This window comes from Aulonocara sp. 'chitande type north' Nkhata Bay, linkage group LG22, assembly GCF_057382095.1.
Source record: "Aulonocara sp. 'chitande type north' Nkhata Bay isolate Kocher_YH1m ecotype deep benthic linkage group LG22, A_spYH_male_GT1.1, whole genome shotgun sequence".
Taxonomy (NCBI): Eukaryota; Metazoa; Chordata; class Actinopteri; order Cichliformes; family Cichlidae; genus Aulonocara; species Aulonocara sp. 'chitande type north' Nkhata Bay.
In genome coordinates, this window is record NC_141364.1 from 23601217 (window position 1) to 23618608 (window position 17392).

Sequence of the window (17392 nt, forward strand, 5' to 3'; positions counted from 1 at the left end):
GGCCACCAGGGGGCACCTCCTCCCTATGGAAAAAGAAGTCAAACGTATAAAAGTCTATGAGGAAAAAAACACCATTAATGACCTCAGCAAACACCTTTCTCTTGGTTATATGGCCTCAGTTGCTGCTTTCACACATTTTTAATACAACAAGATGCTAATTTTTATAAATTATGGTCTCAGTTAGATTAAAATGGACAAAGAAGTAGGCCACACAACAAAGCATATGAGTCAGCCACACATGAACATGTATGGCCACTAGTGGGCAGTAGAAACAAGCTTTATAGTATTACACAGTTGCACTTTTAGTTGATTTTGAGAGCCTACAAGGAAACCATTTACTACTGTTTAAGTCATGCACATGCAGAGCAACATTAATGTGTCTATACTCAAACTACCTTGAGCTTCGTGACCTTTGTGACCTGTACATGAGGCCAGAAAAAAATTACTAACAAACTTCCACAGTAGTATTAAACATCTGTGCAGCCAGTCCTTTTTTTGTTGACAGCAGTCAAGCAGAATAGGCGATTTTCTGCAGAATGCAAACAATTCATGCAGAAGAATCGTGTGAACAGGCATTTGCGTGGTTTAATAGTGTAAGAAATAACGAAAAGGGACTAAAGACAAAGCCCAGCAATGAACACAACAAACAAAACAACATAAAATTTAACGAAAACAATATTTATTTGCATGTTTTCACGGGGACAATTATCATATGTAAAGTGGGGCAAAGCATGTGGAAAAGAAAAACTAATATACAGAACATGTTGTTTAAGAAACATAATATACAGCGATATTCTGATAAAGAATTAAAATATACAGTATCTTGATCGACAAGTACGTACAAAGTTACATTCCTTTATTCGTTTTTATTTCACTGAAAAAATATTGGACCAAAAAAAAAAAAAAGTAGCCTGATCACAAATGGAAAAGCTCAGGTGAGGCCTTAGCGTCCACAGAGGTGGACTTGCATTGCCTTTCCAGAAGCTTTTGTTGACTGACAGATTTGCTGTTGCTGTGCTGGATGTGCTCTCTCTTATATAAATGTTGCTCTCAGTGGAGAAGGTGACTGCTGCTGTCACACTGTTGTGAAATAAGTCCTTATATGCTGCACATAGGCACCTCCTATGTTGCTGCCACTCACATTAAAAGCAGCATCTTACCAGCTTAACACAAGTGTCAAATAAAATTAAAATAACAGAAACACAGCATTTCCATAAGCATTCATCAGAAAAGGCAGATTTAGCAACACTTTTAAGAGAAATCGGGGCACAGAGATGGTTTGTGTGGGAGAAGCGTACAAGCATCAGCTAAAACAGATGTGACAGATTGCGGATGTACAATCGCTTTATGCTTCACGATGTGGTTTGGCCAGCTTGTTGAATACTCTCATCCCCTCTCAAAAAGAAAAAAACAAAACAACAGCTCACTGTTTGCCCCCAACGTAAAGGTGAGGCCGTTACAGCAAAACTGGAAACCCACAGGATGCCATCGAGCACAGACGTTCGAGAGACACAAGGTGCACGTTTCTAGACGAGGAATATATAAAAAACAAAAACACATCGAAACACAAGTGCGCGCGATCAAACGAGTCAACCGAGATCACATTCAGAGCACATGTTTTACCCATTTTTTTATTGTTTTTTTGTCAGTCTTTATCAAAGACTTTGTCAGAGGGAGAAACATTCAGAGAGACACATTCGCAAATCTTAACAAACATACAGTACAGTACATACAATCAGAGCTAGATACACATTCTTTTCATGCAATTCAGTGGAAACATCTGAAACCCGGCTGACCTTCACCTTGAAGTTTTCCGTTTCTACTCCCACTTCTCTGTTCACCTCCTATTTACAGACATTCAACGTTATTTGAGGCCACTAATGCACCAGGCAGATTCTTAACTGGAGGTGTGCGGGCGCTGATGACACTGCATGCAAAATTATTTCTTTCTTCTTCTTTTTTTATTTTTTAATTTTTTAAGTGTCCTACCCTTGGTGAAAGAACAGCACAGTGAAGACAGTGATGCTGGACTGCTGAATTGCTGTTTTTTTTTCTATTAATCACTAGTTAAGTGGTTGAACAGGAAAAAGCATACAGGAATACTGTCCACTTACAGTAAAGCTAGTGTTGATCTTTGGTCTCCCAAAATATGGTTTTGGACTTTTGACATTTGAAGATTAAATATTCTAAAAGAAGCCCTCTAGATATTCAGATGAAGACATCAATATTACGGGCTGTGTAGGTAGGATTTGTTGCTTGAATTAAATATTGTTAGATGAGTAGAATTTCTAGATATATGTGGCTAAAAATGGTTATGCGTATTTGTCTTCTGCATGCAGCATGAAGGGACTATTAGGCTAGCCTAGCTTTTATATTTTTTAATGATTATTAAGTGAATTAGCAGCAGCTCATCTCACTTATGTGAAAATATACTTTTGAAAAGCTCTAAATCTCGAACTTGAAATTGGCTGAATAAAGTTGTAGCTGCTACACTTTGCAAATATGGCTGCTGTTAAAATGTAGCTATGTCTACGGTGGCCCTGAGAGGTCACATGCACTGCAACTGTAGAAAACACCAGCAAAACATTAACATTTTGCAAAAGCACCACAGAAGTTGATTAAAACATAACGGACATAGAAAAAAAAATTCTGACAAAACACAATGGACACTGTAGGTACATGGTTGCTGTTAGCCGTTTACTGTTAGCTGTTAGCCAAAAACATTTTTGTTGTGTTTTGTTTGGTTTTTTTCTGTTAGCTTCTCCAGTGTTTTTCTTTCCATTTCCATTGGGTTTTATTGAACTTCAATTATTTTTTGTGTGATTTTGCACCATTTTTCATTTTTGCTGGTGTTTTATTAGGCAGCAGTGTGTTTGACCTCTCAGGGCCACTGTATATATCATCACTAAATGTCGCCCCATCAGTTGGGTAAATACTGGTAATGTAGCCACCTATTTAGGTTGCCAGATTATATATCTCGGTCTATTTGAGCTTTTAAAGCTAGGCTAACCCCAATGCCAACCCCAGTGCCATCTGATTAAATATGAAACAGTGCAATTCTGCAGCTGCTTGATACCCTCATAATGTTTCTGCACACAAGCTCTCTCTCATAAAGGCTGGGCAGAAAGAAAGCTCTGGAGTCCTAACCAGTGGCCTCAGAACCGCCTTGTCGTAGTCGTCATATGAAAAGGTCCTGAAGGCAAACATGGAAATCTGCAGAACATGGCTATGCATGAGACGGCAAGAGGAAGCGCGGCCAGAGAGGAGAGAGAGAGGTAGTAGTGGTTTCTCAAACCTTCTTCTTCTTCTCCACCTCAGTCTCCTCCTCCTCCTCCCTTGCATCAGAAAATGTTTAATGGAGAGTCTGATCCACGTCGTTTCTCTTCTCCTTTTGTGGGTCGTTGGCGCTCCATCGAATCTCAGATAGACAAGCTCATTTCCACACGTGCGCTGTCATGTGTGCCGAACTTGGAGCTGCTGAACCTCCCATTTGTTGACCACTGTATCCCATCATACCGCTGGTGTTGTAAAGATTCATGCCGGCCATGTGCTGAGTCATCTGAAGGGCACAAAATGAACTTTAGCAACGGATCCACTCCTCTCACAACTTTCAAAACCCCAAAAAACAAACACACACCTGACTGATGTTCCACTGTAGCTGCTGGGCTTGCTGGACTCCGTAAGTCTGCTGCTGGGGTAATGCGGGCAAACCCCCAACCTGCTGCTGCTGCCCCATCATCCCACTTTGTTGCTGTCCTATAATGCTGTTCTGCTGCTGTACCATCATTCCAGTTTGCTGCTGTCCCATCATTCCTGTCATGTAGGGCGACGGCACAACGCCGCTAGGCTGAGCCGTGACACCCTGAGCGCCCATTAAGCCATTCTGCTGCCCCATCATGCAGTTCTGCTGAATTCCAATCATGCTGTTTTGTGGCACTGCCATCACCCCGCTCTGTTGCTGCCCCATCATGGCCATCTGTGATGTCATCATAGTGCCTCCCATTCCCCCCGCCTGGGCTAAAGAATGGTATGGACCATACGGGTGTGTTGGATATCCCATTTGGTTCATGTACAAGCCTGCTGAGAGCAATCACAGACACCAATAACGATGAGCAGACTATCACCGTGTCAACATCCAGATCTGGACCACATCTGACAGAAATCTTATAAACTCTTACCATGTGCAGCCATACTGCTGGCATGTACCGAGGGAGTGGAGGCGTACAGGGAAAGAATGGAGTCCTTGGATAGTTTCTTGACAGTGCCCTCCTCTGCTTTGGGTGCTGCGTCTAAGAACAAGCTCAGATTCTCAGGCACTGAGGCAGTCACTCTGCTCTGAGGCATGGTGCTGGAAACAGACTGGACAGACACAAGGCAAAGATGAAAGTCTGTCTGAATGTACGCAAATAAAAACTCAGCAGCTTATAGCATGTACAGTGTGTTGTCTACTACCGTGCTTTTTGTAGAGGAAGCAGGGGAGGGGGCTGCAAGGGAGCTGAAGAGATCCAGGGCAGAGTGTGCAAGGGCTGCGTTAGACACCACTGGGCTCTCATTACTGTCTGGAACACATCCTCCACCATTAGACACCACAGGGCTTGGAGCTGGGGCATCTAATAGAGGTAATGATGATAACAACCGTTTCAGGTATCCACGTTCAAAGCAGCTCATCTAATTAAGATTCAGCTTTCTGTCCTAAAATAGATGCCTGGCATGTTTATTTGCTTTTTAGGTGCAGACTTGCAACATAAAGCAGTTCTATATTAAGACAGCAGTTTCCTGGTGTGCTAATATTTTGGACTCTGTGTTAGTGTAAGCGCATGCGTGCAGGTGCATAAGGCAGAATACCTAGTCCAAGCAGGTCTGTGACAGACTGGGAATCTGTCTTTGGGCTGACGTCCTTTTTCTGTCACAACAGAGAAAATCAGTGTAATTAATGCAACAATTCTGCACTGGCGAATGAGTCTGTCTGCCGATTCTTTTACTCTTCACACTCACTAGTGGTATAACATGACTGTTCCATTCAAGTCACCACAATAAAAGTTACCAGCTTTTCTCTGCCTTTTGTTGACGCCTTTTCAAATACAGGGATGACCTGTATTTGATAATTAAGTTCAACAAGAATGTTCTACAATATGCATCATCTGTCCAGATGCTAAAATGTTTATATCACTTCAATTCAATTTTATTTATATAGCATCAAATCACAACAGTTGACTCAAGTTGTTTTGTTTTGTAAGGTACAGAGTTTACAAAAATACAGAGAAAACCCCAAAAATCAGACAAGGAAAAACTCCCTTTTAACAGGAAGAAACCTCTGGTAGAACCAGGCTCAGGGAGGGGCAACCATCTCTGGCAACCGGTTGGGGGTTAGCTTTGGACCTTTTTTTAAAAATGTTGTTCAGGCTTGAAGACAGGGAGTGTGGTTGCGACGATTGACTACTACTGCATTAGACTTTGGTTGCCTCTTGATTTTTTTTTAAATCAATTTAGCAACTTAACAATATAATAAACAAAACCAAGATAACAAAGGCCAGAATGGAATCTCTGGTCTATGATATGAACATGGAATGATGCACCTACCAATTTCATCTTCTCAAATACAACTGGCTCCTTTGGGATGTTGTCACAACTCTTTTCTTTCTGCACAAAGAAAAGAAGTGGTTTTGTTTGACGACACTCAAGGTTGGTCGAGGGTAGCAGGAAAGTAAGAGAAATTCACTCTCCAAACCTGTTCTGCAGATTCTGCTGGAGACACAAGAACAAACACGTGGATCTGTTTGTGTGGACTCACCCTGAGCATTTGGATGTCAATGACTTTATCCATGTATTTCTTCTTTTCGTATTTGTCCCTAATAAAGATCTCGGCAGCCTGGTCTGTCTCGGGACGCTGGAAGCACTCGGGTAAAAAAGCCTCGTAGAGCCGTTTGGCCTTGGCATTTCCCATCTCTTGAACACACTGGGGATACCAACGGAGAACAAAATAACTGACACATTGCAAAGAAATCTAGTAATGTTCAAATGCAATATCCAAGGTGTCCTTGTTAAAGTGTGGTTATATGAAAAAGCAGGATTCTTACAGTGAGAGCTGTAGAGAACTAAAGAAAAAGTGCTGACCAAAGAAATCCCCTCACACTGAGAAGCATCACGCTGACTGTCTTGTCTATCAGACCAGACGAGATGAGCTGCATACTAAAGAGGCTACTCGGAGGTGGAAAATCGTCAGTTATACTGTATGTGAAAATACCAACTACCAGATAAAATAAGCATATATACATAGAATAAAATTACTAAATTACAAAAAATTATATTGTTGTTTATTTTCTATCCATCTCTATATTGCATGGAAATCTATTTTATTTAAAGGTTTTACTTTCTGAAAGATTTTCACAAAAGAAGCAACAGCTTAGAATTTTGGGAAAACAGGTGTTTTCTTGTTAACAGTCTTATGCAATGAACAATACCACCTATTTTAAAATTTAACTTAAAAATCTAAAGATATAACCAGCACATTTCATTTGTGTTGCTTTACCATAAAGACTCAAAACAGAGTCAGCCAAACATGTCTGACCATTTTAAAACAAACTCACTGATTAACACAATAATCTTATTTACTTCAACTTTTAAGTAACCAGTTTAAAAGTGAACAGTAGTGGTTTTTCTCGATCTTATGCTAAGCTAATTGATTGATTGTGATTTGGATTATATCCACAGTATACCGCCCCCCGCCCCGCCCCCCATTACACATGTTTTACTGGGTCATAATACATCCCCTTAGTTTATCCTCTATCTGAAATAAGCTGTCTCTTTAATGTGCCACTCCTTAATAGACAACCTTCTTCTGATTGGATGCCCCTCACTTGGCTTCCACAAACAGAACCCATGCCTTGTAAGCCACCTTCTAGTCTGAAATGACCATACAAGGAAATTTGAGCCAGGCTAGTGTCAGTTAAGCTAATTAGAGAAACTTGAAAAACAAACAGACAACCAAAAAACAAATAAGAAAGCCAACATTTATAGCGTTTAATAATCAGGGACAGTTCAAAATATTTAACCCAATATTTAAAAGCTTTTGGGTTTTTTAGTGGTTATGAAACTTTCATAGTGAAGACCACTGACCTGGACTTGCTCCTGCGTCCACTGATCCAGGTTGACAGACTTGACCTTGGAGATGTGAACCCCCAGGTTTCGATGGATACCAGCACAGCGGATACAGATGAAGATGCCCAAATTCCAGGATGCCCATCGTGGACCTGGAAGAGCAACGGGGGGAATGAAATTTAGAGGAGAGGAGAGAGTCTTCGCAGAGGAGCGATGCAAGGAGGTGGTGATAAGCCAAGCTAAACGTATAAAAGAGATTTAGGTTAAACAAGAAAGAGGGCTAAGTGAGTAGACTAGAGAAACATGAGGGAAAAAAACAATTAATTTTAGACCAATTATAAAGAGACAAGTCTGAAACCTCAATTATGAGTCTGAACTCAGCAGGGAGCACATCTAATCCTGTGTAAGTCATGCGGTGGCCTAACACATAACAGGATCCAATACGAGAGTTAGCCTACATAACTGAGAGGCGAGAGGAGGAGTACAAAGTCCCACAAACACGCACCTCACACACACAAGCAATCACACACACTCAGGGCCTGGATACCTGCAGGGATGATTACTCATTTGATCAAGAGCCTGTGTGTGTGGGAGCACTGTGATCTGAGCCAAACGTATGGATCCACTCAGATTTTGTGGAGACCTGTTTATTGCTTATGCTGCATATGTTTTAGCTTAAAAGCATGCTTGCAAATCTTTCTTCTATATTCAGAACATAAAAGAAATAAAAACATCATAGATGAGATCGTTATTTATTTATTTTTGCTCAAGATATGCAACCATCCTCTTTGGGGACTGCACTCAGCTTCAAAGATAATATTTGTGCTGTTCTTACATCTTTACCATATCTCCCTCCTCCTCTTTCCTTGCCTCCATCTCTTTCTGCGACTCTCTGCCTCCACTTCTCCAAACCATCTCTGCTGTGAGTCCCTGCAACCCTGCTGCCACAGGTCCGTGCACTGTGGCCTTCACGCCACTAGGGGGAAGAGCAGCTTTTCGATTTGGATTTCTCCTCTTCTGGCAGATAAAGGCATTGTGCAGAGCTTAAGAAAAGGCCATTCTATGCAAATGAAAGGGGAAGTCGAGTTTGAGAAGGGAAAAACATGCAGCGCCTTCCTCTTTTCCTCTGAGAAAAACACTGCAATGAATAGGCTCCTTCTTGAATCCTACTAGAATTCTGTTTGCACTATTAAGAGTTAGTTTTCAGTTTTCTCCATCTTTTTAAACTGCGAATCACAAATGCAAAAAACACCATGTGCACTGGTCTTCCTCACTGTCTAGCTGCAGCATTAGCTGTCTACTGGCTAATAATAGTAGAATTACTCTGCAAAGCCTGCTTAGCCACTGTACACGCCGACACAGACACAGAGAAAGACAGAGACGCTGTCAATAGTGTTGAAGTCCCTGAACACTGGAATTAGTTTGTCCTTCTCATCTCTTATTCTAATGCTCCCTCTGTGCTCTAGCCGCCATTTCTTATCTTTCTCACTACGGCTGCCTCCCTCATGTTCTCCTTTGTCTGCTTATATCTCTTTCACACCAGTTCCATTTCTTCCTTTCTGTTTATTTTCTGCCCTCATGTTTTCTGCGATTTGTGGGAATGCTTTTTCCATTTGCATATTGAAAAGTTTCTCCTTTTTTTTTTTTTATAGCAATGCACAGTTTTGACTGATGTCTCTACAAAAAAATAGGCGAGTCTATAATAACAATTAGATCAGCTGTCATGAAACATAGTTTAGGTGCTCCTGATGTTCAGAAGATGAATCATAGCTGACCTGACCTCTTCTCAGTCATCATTATGAGGCTGATGTCTGTGCTTTTAGCTGAAATGTCTTCGAAATTATGGCATGCGTTACAATAGCTTAACTTTGCTTTAACAGGCAGAGCCCAACCACTATACGTTTGTATATTTTCCCTTTAGACACACAAAACATAGATTTCCCTAACATCTGTTACGTGTAACTCTTTGTTTACTCATTTGGCCTCGTTTGTCTGACTCTCCTCGGATGGTTGTTTGGTTGTTATGTTGCCAGCAGGGAAGCTGTAGAGTGCCGTCTGGTAGACAAACTATGCAATGTAAATCCCCAAAAGTTGATTCTGTCATCTGGACGTAGCGTTTTCAGTGGGAGAAACGTTTCATCACTCATCCAAGTGACTTCTTCAGTCTCAGCTGACTGCAGGTTTCCCCAATCTTATAGACACCTACAGGCCAGTGGACACTCTTTCAATGATAAGGATGTACACATCCTGGACAGGGAGGAACGCTGGTGTGAGCGCAGAGTCATACGAAATGGGCAAGGATTTCAGTCTCTAGATGTGCAAAGCTGGTAGTGACATACCCTAAAAGACTGGCAGCTGTAATTGCAGCAAAAGGTGGTTCTACAAGGTATTGACTCAGAGGGCTGAATAATCACGCACACCCCACTTTTCAGTTATTTATTTGTAAAAAATGTTTGGAATCATGTATGATTTTTGTTCCACTTCTCATGTGTACACCACTTTGTGTTGGTCTTTCATGTGGAATTCCGATAAAACTGATTCATGTTTGTGGCTGTAATGTGACAAAATGTGGAAAAGTTCAAGGGGGCCGAATACGTTTGCAAGCCACTGTATGTAGGTCATAGGCTCTACAAAGATTCACCACAAAAGTCCAAATCAGCCTTTACATGCTAAACCGATAAACATACCCAGTAAAAATCAGCACCGTCACTGTTAGCATCTTGACGTTAGCACTTAGCTAAAAGCGCTGTTATACAGTTCAACTGAGCTGCTAGCATGGCTTCAGAGTCCTTTTTCCATACACTGCCTGTTATTTTTCTCCCCTCATGCGAAGATTTAATCTGCTTCCAGCTGGGTATTATGAATGTTTGGAGTCATGGTCCTCAGGTGTGCACCCGAGTGCGCTGATCCGGTGAGCCGGGGGAGCAGAAAGAGCACACAGATGAAGGCTACATTTAAGGCAGATCACACCTGCACACCACAGAGAAGCAGCCTTCTCTTGTTCCAATCAATGCTATGCTTGAGTAAGAACCCATATGCAGTGCGTCTGTCCGGCAGCACTGCACACCTACAGGTGCTTTGAACAGATATACAAGGAAGTAGGTGGAGGAGACGTCTAAAAAGGGAAGAAAAGATTGAACCAACGATCCCTATGAATCACTTTTTCTTTGTGGCTGGCATCACAGTGAGTGTAGACTGCTCCACCGTTCACCAGCAGCAGTGAATACATGTCCTCTTTTCTTGATGTGATCAAAAGAGCAAATGCCAACATCATTTAAAGGTCTAATTAAATTCTCCAGGTCTGACTAATAAGTCCCTTTCTCAGTTTTTACACGGAAAAGCATCCAAAAGCAGAGACAACTGATGAATCACCCTGGCAAAACTAAATAAATAATTAAATTAAAAAAATGGCTGTGGTCATGGTTGTGAAACACGCAGGCTGAAGCACATTAGGGGTGGAGAAGGCAGAGCCACAGCGAGAGCCAAAAACAGAGACAAGCAGGAGGGGATTTTTATAGTCATCAAATGGTGGACTTTAGACGTCCTGCTGGGGTGTAACGGGGGTATGACGAGCAGAGAGCGCACACAGAGATCTGTAATGAACTTCGCTGTCATTTACACACACGTATTTGAATGCTTTTCCATACCATTTCTGGCGACTTAGTCATTAACTTCTCATCTTAAACACATCTCTGTTAAAAACCCTGTCTGAATCCTTACAGTTACAAACACACAGGTGCACACGTTACACAAATACACTGGTCCACCGACTCTCACACACATACACACTTGTTCATGAGCAGGTACATATGGTCCATTAGCCTACATCCCACAAGGATAAATGGTGCTCTCTGCATGTACCCAGTTAATCCCACGGAGCATCTCAGCCATCAGCGGATCCCATGCCCTGCTCCGCCGCCACACAAAACACACGCTCATGCATACACCCCTTTGTCCCTTACTCTCTAGCCCATTAGCATCTAAACCAATCCAGATACCCTGGAGCCACCCAGTGACCCAATCTGAACCAAGCAGATGGAACCTATTGATAATTTACAAAAGGCACACCCACCATCTGTGTTACCATGCAAACATCATGACTGTGATCCTGCAGGTGAGTAATTGAGGTCGAACAGTGTTACATATAAAAAGATGAGTAAGGTAGTCCAAATTTTTAGTCCTGCTTTTATGTCTTTTTTAATCTTATTGCCCACATATTGTTTTTATCCCCTGAAATGTTATAAGGTTATTGTGCTGAGTAGTCATCTGTGTTATTTGCTTAGCTATTAGAGCAATCCCCTACACTAAGATAACCACTATCTATAGAACTAAAACGCATCCTTAGAACCAATTTATCACCCGGTGAAACAGTAACAGCACAATTCATGTGACATAACTTACCTTTGAGGAGCTCACAGCTATATGATTTTTAGGTTTTTAATAACTGCTCTCTTTAAGCTGCTCCTGACATTTTGTCTGCTTCCTGTGCGGCCAATTCACAGATAAAAAACCCCAGCAGACTGACGTGTGACCTTATTATACTTTTGTGTGTTTTTCCTACATGGTTGTATAAGGCTGAATCACCAATCAGTCCAAACGGGCAACTCAGGGGCCACGAGAAAAGTCGTGTTTAGGATAGTCTTACGGAGGGGCAATATCTTTATGTTTTATCCTATAAATTGTTACAGTGGTCAGTGCTCATGTTAAAAATGGCCAAAGTTTCAATGTACAAGAACTCTCTAAGAGCCCAGCTCAGCCTCAGACTGATTTTCTTTTCACTCGTTCTGTGTTTATACACCACTTTGCATTTAATCATTAATCTCTGGCTCTCCTCCACAGTGTATCTTTTGTCCTGTGTCTCCATCCTCTCACCCCCAGCCAGTCATGGCAGATGGCTGCAGCTCCTTGAGCCTGGTTGTGCCGGAGGTTTCTTCCTGCTAAAACGACACTTTTTCCTTCCCACTATTGCTTAGCGATTGCTAAGCTGGCGCTTACATATTCAGCATTCTTAAAGGGATAGTTCACACCAAAAGCAAATGTATGGGTTTTTCCTCTGTTTTGATATTCTGTGTTAATAAAGTTAACTAGTTTTGGTGATGTTAGCTGTGCCTTCTTTTCATTATAATGGAAATACATGGTTAAAAACTGCTTACTAACTCAACAGTAGCATCTTTTTCCAGAAATCGTGACCCATTTACTCCAAAACACTACGGTGAGCAGTTTCTGGTATGAGTCCTTTTCTTGGTAAGGAAGCATGCAGCTGACAACATTACAGCTCAGCTGAGGAAGGACTCCCTTAATGTTTACATCCTGTCACGCTGTCACTAGCACGAGACGCGTGTGTCCTCCTGCGCAGTGATACGATTTGCAGGTGTAAAAGCAGGATCAGGGTTGTTAAAAAGGGACCCAGCAGCTTATTTGTCCCAAAGCCCTTTGCAGCTTAATCTGGCCATCGCTGTGTATTAGAGAGTTGTGCGCACAGCAATGTAGCACGGTGCCACCCTCTCTCTGGTACTGAGGCTCTGTACTTTGTGCCAGCCAAGGACACACGCGCAAACAAACACACACCGACACACACGTCCAATAACCTTCTTCTCTGAATGGAAATCTCTGCTGACTTCTCATTGGATGAGATTAAAAAGGGTCCGAGGGGAGGAGGGGACTGAGAGCTCATGGTAGAGGTAGACAGCCTGGCATCATCAGGTGATATCACCACAGCAACCAGGGCCCAGCATGAGTAAACACAAGTACAATAGAGACAATAAGGGAGACATGCTTTTATGCTCATTCAAACACACATGCACACACATGCACGCACATGTACACAGCCCCTTGAGACTGAAGCCAGAGGTTGAAGTGTTGACTACATTATGCACCCTGCCTAACCCTCTGCCTCTCCCCCTGTCTCTTTATTATTTCCTGGCAGTATTAAGGATTTACTGGAGGGGTGTGACTTTATGAGGAAGTGGTAGAAATAAATAAACAAATAGCACACAAAGTCATTCAGCCCAGAGAAACAGACAGAGACAGGAAGTTTGCGGCGCACAGGCAGTAAGCTACAGTCGGAGAAAGAGATATTGTTAAGCAGCGCAGTATATAATAGACAGGGGAATGTCTGAGAGTGCTGCTGTTGTGTGTTTGCATTCGCTGGAATAAACACGTTCTTGGCTCCATACACCACACCACTTCCTCTCTGATCATCCTGAGAGAGGGAGGGAGGGAGGGAGAGAGGTAGGTGATGAACGTGCAACGGCAATCAGGTGCAAACAAGATTAGACCAAACCCCATCACGAGCCATATGGCCAAAAATAAAAAAGAAAACCTGATAAGAGAGAGAGGGCAGGGGAGGGCACTAATGTGCTTGAGGTGTGCACTTGTGTGGCTGTGCACGACTCGAGTGTGTAGTCTGGAATCTGTACTTACAGTTTTGAGAAATGCACTACTCAGCAAAGAGGTAAAAAACACTCTCTGAGCATCAGCTCAGATCACAGAGTCAGCCAGGAATTTGTAACCTTTCAAAATAAAAGCTTTTTATAACAAAATAATATTTGCTGTTCTTTAAAACTGTATTCATATTTACTGGAAAAAATGTATTTTGGAACAAAAAATTATATTTTAAAAATCAAAAATAATAAGATCTGGCAACCTGTCCAGGGTGTACTCATGAATCACACAGTCACATGTCAGTCATTTTCTTTAAACTCATTGGTGGTTAATTCCCTTACTCGCCAGTGGTTATTTTTCCTGTTGTGACCACAATTCAAATTTTTACTGTCATCCCACGGTCACTGCTCGTCACATTGCTGCAAGAGCCTTCCTGTGTGGACACCCTTTTAGCAAATTGTACAAAGATTTTGTAATGTGTGAAATCTTGACAGAAAACATGTTTTTGTTCGTGTGTGTGGGTGTGGTTGGCAGGGATGTCGAGCTCTTACATTGAAAATCTAAAGAGTTCACACCAAGAGAGCCTTTGTGACCATGATTTTAATATGCAAGAAAAAGGAGAAACGTAGTAGTAATCAAACTTGTGTAGCTAACTTAAATACCCTTTCTCTCTCCACATGTGCCTGATTTGGGAGTAAAAAGTCATAAAATTAGCATCGTATTAGCATCACATATGCAAATATAATCTTCTAAGGTATCATTTATTCTCTGTGCTTCTGAAGTCTGCGCCTTCAAACAGTATGTAAATAAGCTGCAGGAGCCCAATCATACTGTGCTGTTTTCAAACTGTCCACTGAGCAGTCACGAGTGTGTTTGCCTGAAGGCGAACAGCATCACTTCTAAATATCTTGTTTAAAAGAGCACCCAAAGGCAATAGGAACATTAACAAAACCCTGCGTTGTTGTATTCATAGATCTGGTGACTTATTCAGTTTAAATACAACTAAGACCTTGTGGTCACATGTCATCTTACTAAAGTAATGTACAAATGTGTTTTAAAAGGAAAAAAATGTCTATCACAAATTAGATACAGTATTAACATCCTCCCAGGACAGATGATGTGCTGTACTGACTTGACAGCTGGAACTGATTTTTTCTAAAGCTTTAATTACACACTTGAACTTGTATAGACTTAGCTGACTATACAGTTTAGCCTATAGATGTTAGATTTTTTTATTAAGGCAAAACTTTGCATAGAATTCGGTATTATTATAAAAAAAGGATACTAATATGCTCACTACTAAGTCTGTGTTTTTAGTCTTGGACTCTGCTAAAGTAGCTTTGCATGAATCAGAGTTCAGAATAATCCTTATTTATCTTCATTTAGATCTTCCTATGTCTGAGACAAGCCAAATCTGATTGGTTGCCCCTTGTAAACAGAAGATTGACCATAAATTCTCTGCCTGAAAATACCTTGTTGATGTTGGAGGTTTGAGGAGAATGGCCAGACAGATTTAATGTTGAAACACAAAGAATCACTCGTTACAACCAAGGTATACAGAACAGCATCTCTGAAGGCACAACAAACTTTGAAGCAAATGTACTTCAAACCACAGAAGATCATACTGGGTGTAAATCCTGTCAGCTGAGAACAGGAAACTGAGGCTACAATTCATACAAGCTCACCACACATGGACAACAGAAGACGTAAAAATGTTGCCCAGTCTGATGAATCGAGATCTCTACTGCAATATTTGGATGTTAGGGTCAGAGTTTGCTAGAAACAACATGAAAGCATGGATCCATCCTGCGTGGGGAATATTTTCATACCAACTAAGCATCGTTTAAATCACCACAGCCTACTAGAGTGCTGTTCCTGAGCATGTCCATCCCTTTATGACCCCAGTGTGCCCATCTTCTGATGGTTGCCTTTAATGTTTGCCAAGTGGTCAGTAACTTTCGCATATATAGTGAATACTCCCATTTTAAACTGGGGTCTGTCTACACATATCATTCTCAAAGTTTGTATTTACCAAGGGTGTCCTCCTGCGTTACAGTGATTTGTGTACACACAGCGCTTCCTTTCAAACATTTAGAGTCAGTGATGTTGATCTCGATAAGCCCAACACCGGCTGTATGCTCTACAGAATCCACCCACAAGGCCCACACAACATGCATGTAAACAAAAACATTCCTTTTCCAGAAAAATATGCAAGAGCTCTTTAACTAACATAAGGAAACAGCCCCACGGCCTCATCAACTTGTTGATGGCTCATCCGAAAACCAAATAAAGAGCAACCTTTGAATAGTCTGTTTGTTGACTCAAGACTCTGACTGAGTGTATTTGCGACCAAAACACCAGTGTTTACCCACCCCTATGGCAAAAATAAAGGTTCAAGGCCTCCTTGAGGCTACACACAAATGAACACACAGAACACCTGACAGTCTGATTATGGTGATTCAGTGTATAAAAAGACAGCCTGGCTCCACTACAATCAAGCAACTCAATAAGTCTCCTTGGTATATAGGTAATCACTGAGAATTGCAGCTCAGTGTTGTAAGAACATTGCAGTGCCTCTTTGTTAAGAGTTGGGTTTCACTGCCTGCTCCCAGTCTGCAAGAACAGTGTGTTCAGGGTGACTCAAAGTCAGCACAGGTGCCTTCAACTCCATCTCTGAGCGGCGATAGCTGGAGTCATTTTCACTAATGAGCGCATTTTCTCACTTCATCCCGCCACGCAGTTCTCACCCTTTAAACCCTTTTTGGATCCTATTACTTGAGGTAGCATGGCATGATGTAACTGCATGCCATGCTCCAGCCGTGTAAGGATGTGGCTCCACGTCTTTGCACCATAGTACAATGCAATTGGCCGAGGGATGATGAATGCAGTGCAGCATTTTTTTTTCCAGCGTAGTAAACGATCAAAGAGGGTCGATTCAAGCGCCGGGCGCGCGCCTCGGGCACAAAACCCGGGGAAACATGACCCTGATGGAAATCACCTACCTTTCGATTCACAGTCAGCGCAGTATTTGTTCTCCTCCAGCGCCAGTAAAGAGTTGAGGACAGCCTGGTATCTGTCAACGTCTTTCACAGATTTGCCCGTCATCATCCTCCTCCACCACCACCACCAACACAACAGTTCCTGCGGTCTGTGCCGGCTATTGCCAAACGAGCCCTTAACAAAAAAAAAAAAAAGGAAAGTGTGAGCACGGGCGATCTGCTCCGCCGTCCCTCTTCTTCCTCTTCCTCGCCGTGGAGCGCAGAGTTTGCTTCACGACGATGGGATGATTGCCTTTCAACCAACCAGCATGCGGCTTATTCGAGGTGAAAATACCCCCAATCAGGACGAAGAGGATGCCATGTGATGTCTGAGATTTAAAATGTGATGCTGACTTTGAAGCACATCTGTTACCTATCACTACTATATTCTCTCTGTGTGTGTGAACCCCCTTCCTCCGTCTTTCTCTCTCCCTCTCTCTTCCTCTCCCTCTACCTCACTTTCTCTCTCTTTCACACACGGACAATATCTGTAGAGTTAAAAGTTATGTTATGAGCAAGAGTAATCACTACACTTATTGAGAAAAAACTTTTTTAACGACTATAGGTTTAAATTATTTGTCAAGGAATCTTACAATTTTATAAAGCAGGCTTTTAAAACTCCCAATTTATCAATATATTGCCCATATCGCCATCGTGTGGTCAATTATGGGAAGATTTTGTTGAGACCAAGAATTTGCGGTCCTCGGTTCCCCTCCAAGACGCCAGAGGGCGGTAAGATAAGCAGCTGAACAAAAACTGCGTCAAACACACCCCTAAAACTGTAGGAAAAAATGGGTTTCTTTCAAAATAAAGTGTATTATCTGGTGTTATACATAAGAGGCTACATTTGTCTAAATATCGGCAACAACAGA

The 17392-nt window shown here is 41.9% G+C and overlaps 1 protein-coding gene across 2 annotated transcripts; it reads right to left on the reverse strand.

The window, feature by feature from the left end:
• Positions 1-667: 667 nt before the first annotated feature.
• On the reverse strand, positions 668-16950 carry smap2 (small ArfGAP2). Of its 2 annotated transcripts, none has more exons than XM_086280450.1 (10): positions 16786-16950; positions 16485-16656; positions 7117-7250; positions 5792-5956; positions 5581-5640; positions 4846-4903; positions 4453-4610; positions 4179-4359; positions 3638-4077; positions 668-3559 (listed from the first exon to the last, which is right to left on the reverse strand). In XM_086280450.1, exons 1-10 carry the CDS (start codon positions 16789-16791, stop codon positions 3434-3436), a joined length of 1500 nt encoding a protein of 499 aa, XP_086136576.1. In that variant the 5' UTR covers positions 16792-16950; the 3' UTR covers positions 668-3433. The 2 variants fall into 2 exon arrangements, with proteins under 2 accessions (XP_086136576.1, XP_086136575.1); XM_086280449.1 differs by having other exon boundaries at positions 3638-4080.
• Between the last annotated feature and the right edge of the window lie 442 nt (positions 16951-17392).

Excerpts from the sequence above, each read along its gene's own strand:
- smap2 (XM_086280449.1), bottom strand. Across the intron at positions 4,904-5,580 it reads TATTTGAGAAGATGAAATTG|AAAAAGGACGTCAGCCCAAA; the intron begins GTAGGTGCATCA and ends CTGTTGTGACAG. Across the intron at positions 4,611-4,845 it reads CACAGACCTGCTTGGACTAG|ATGCCCCAGCTCCAAGCCCT; the intron begins GTATTCTGCCTT and ends TACCTCTATTAG.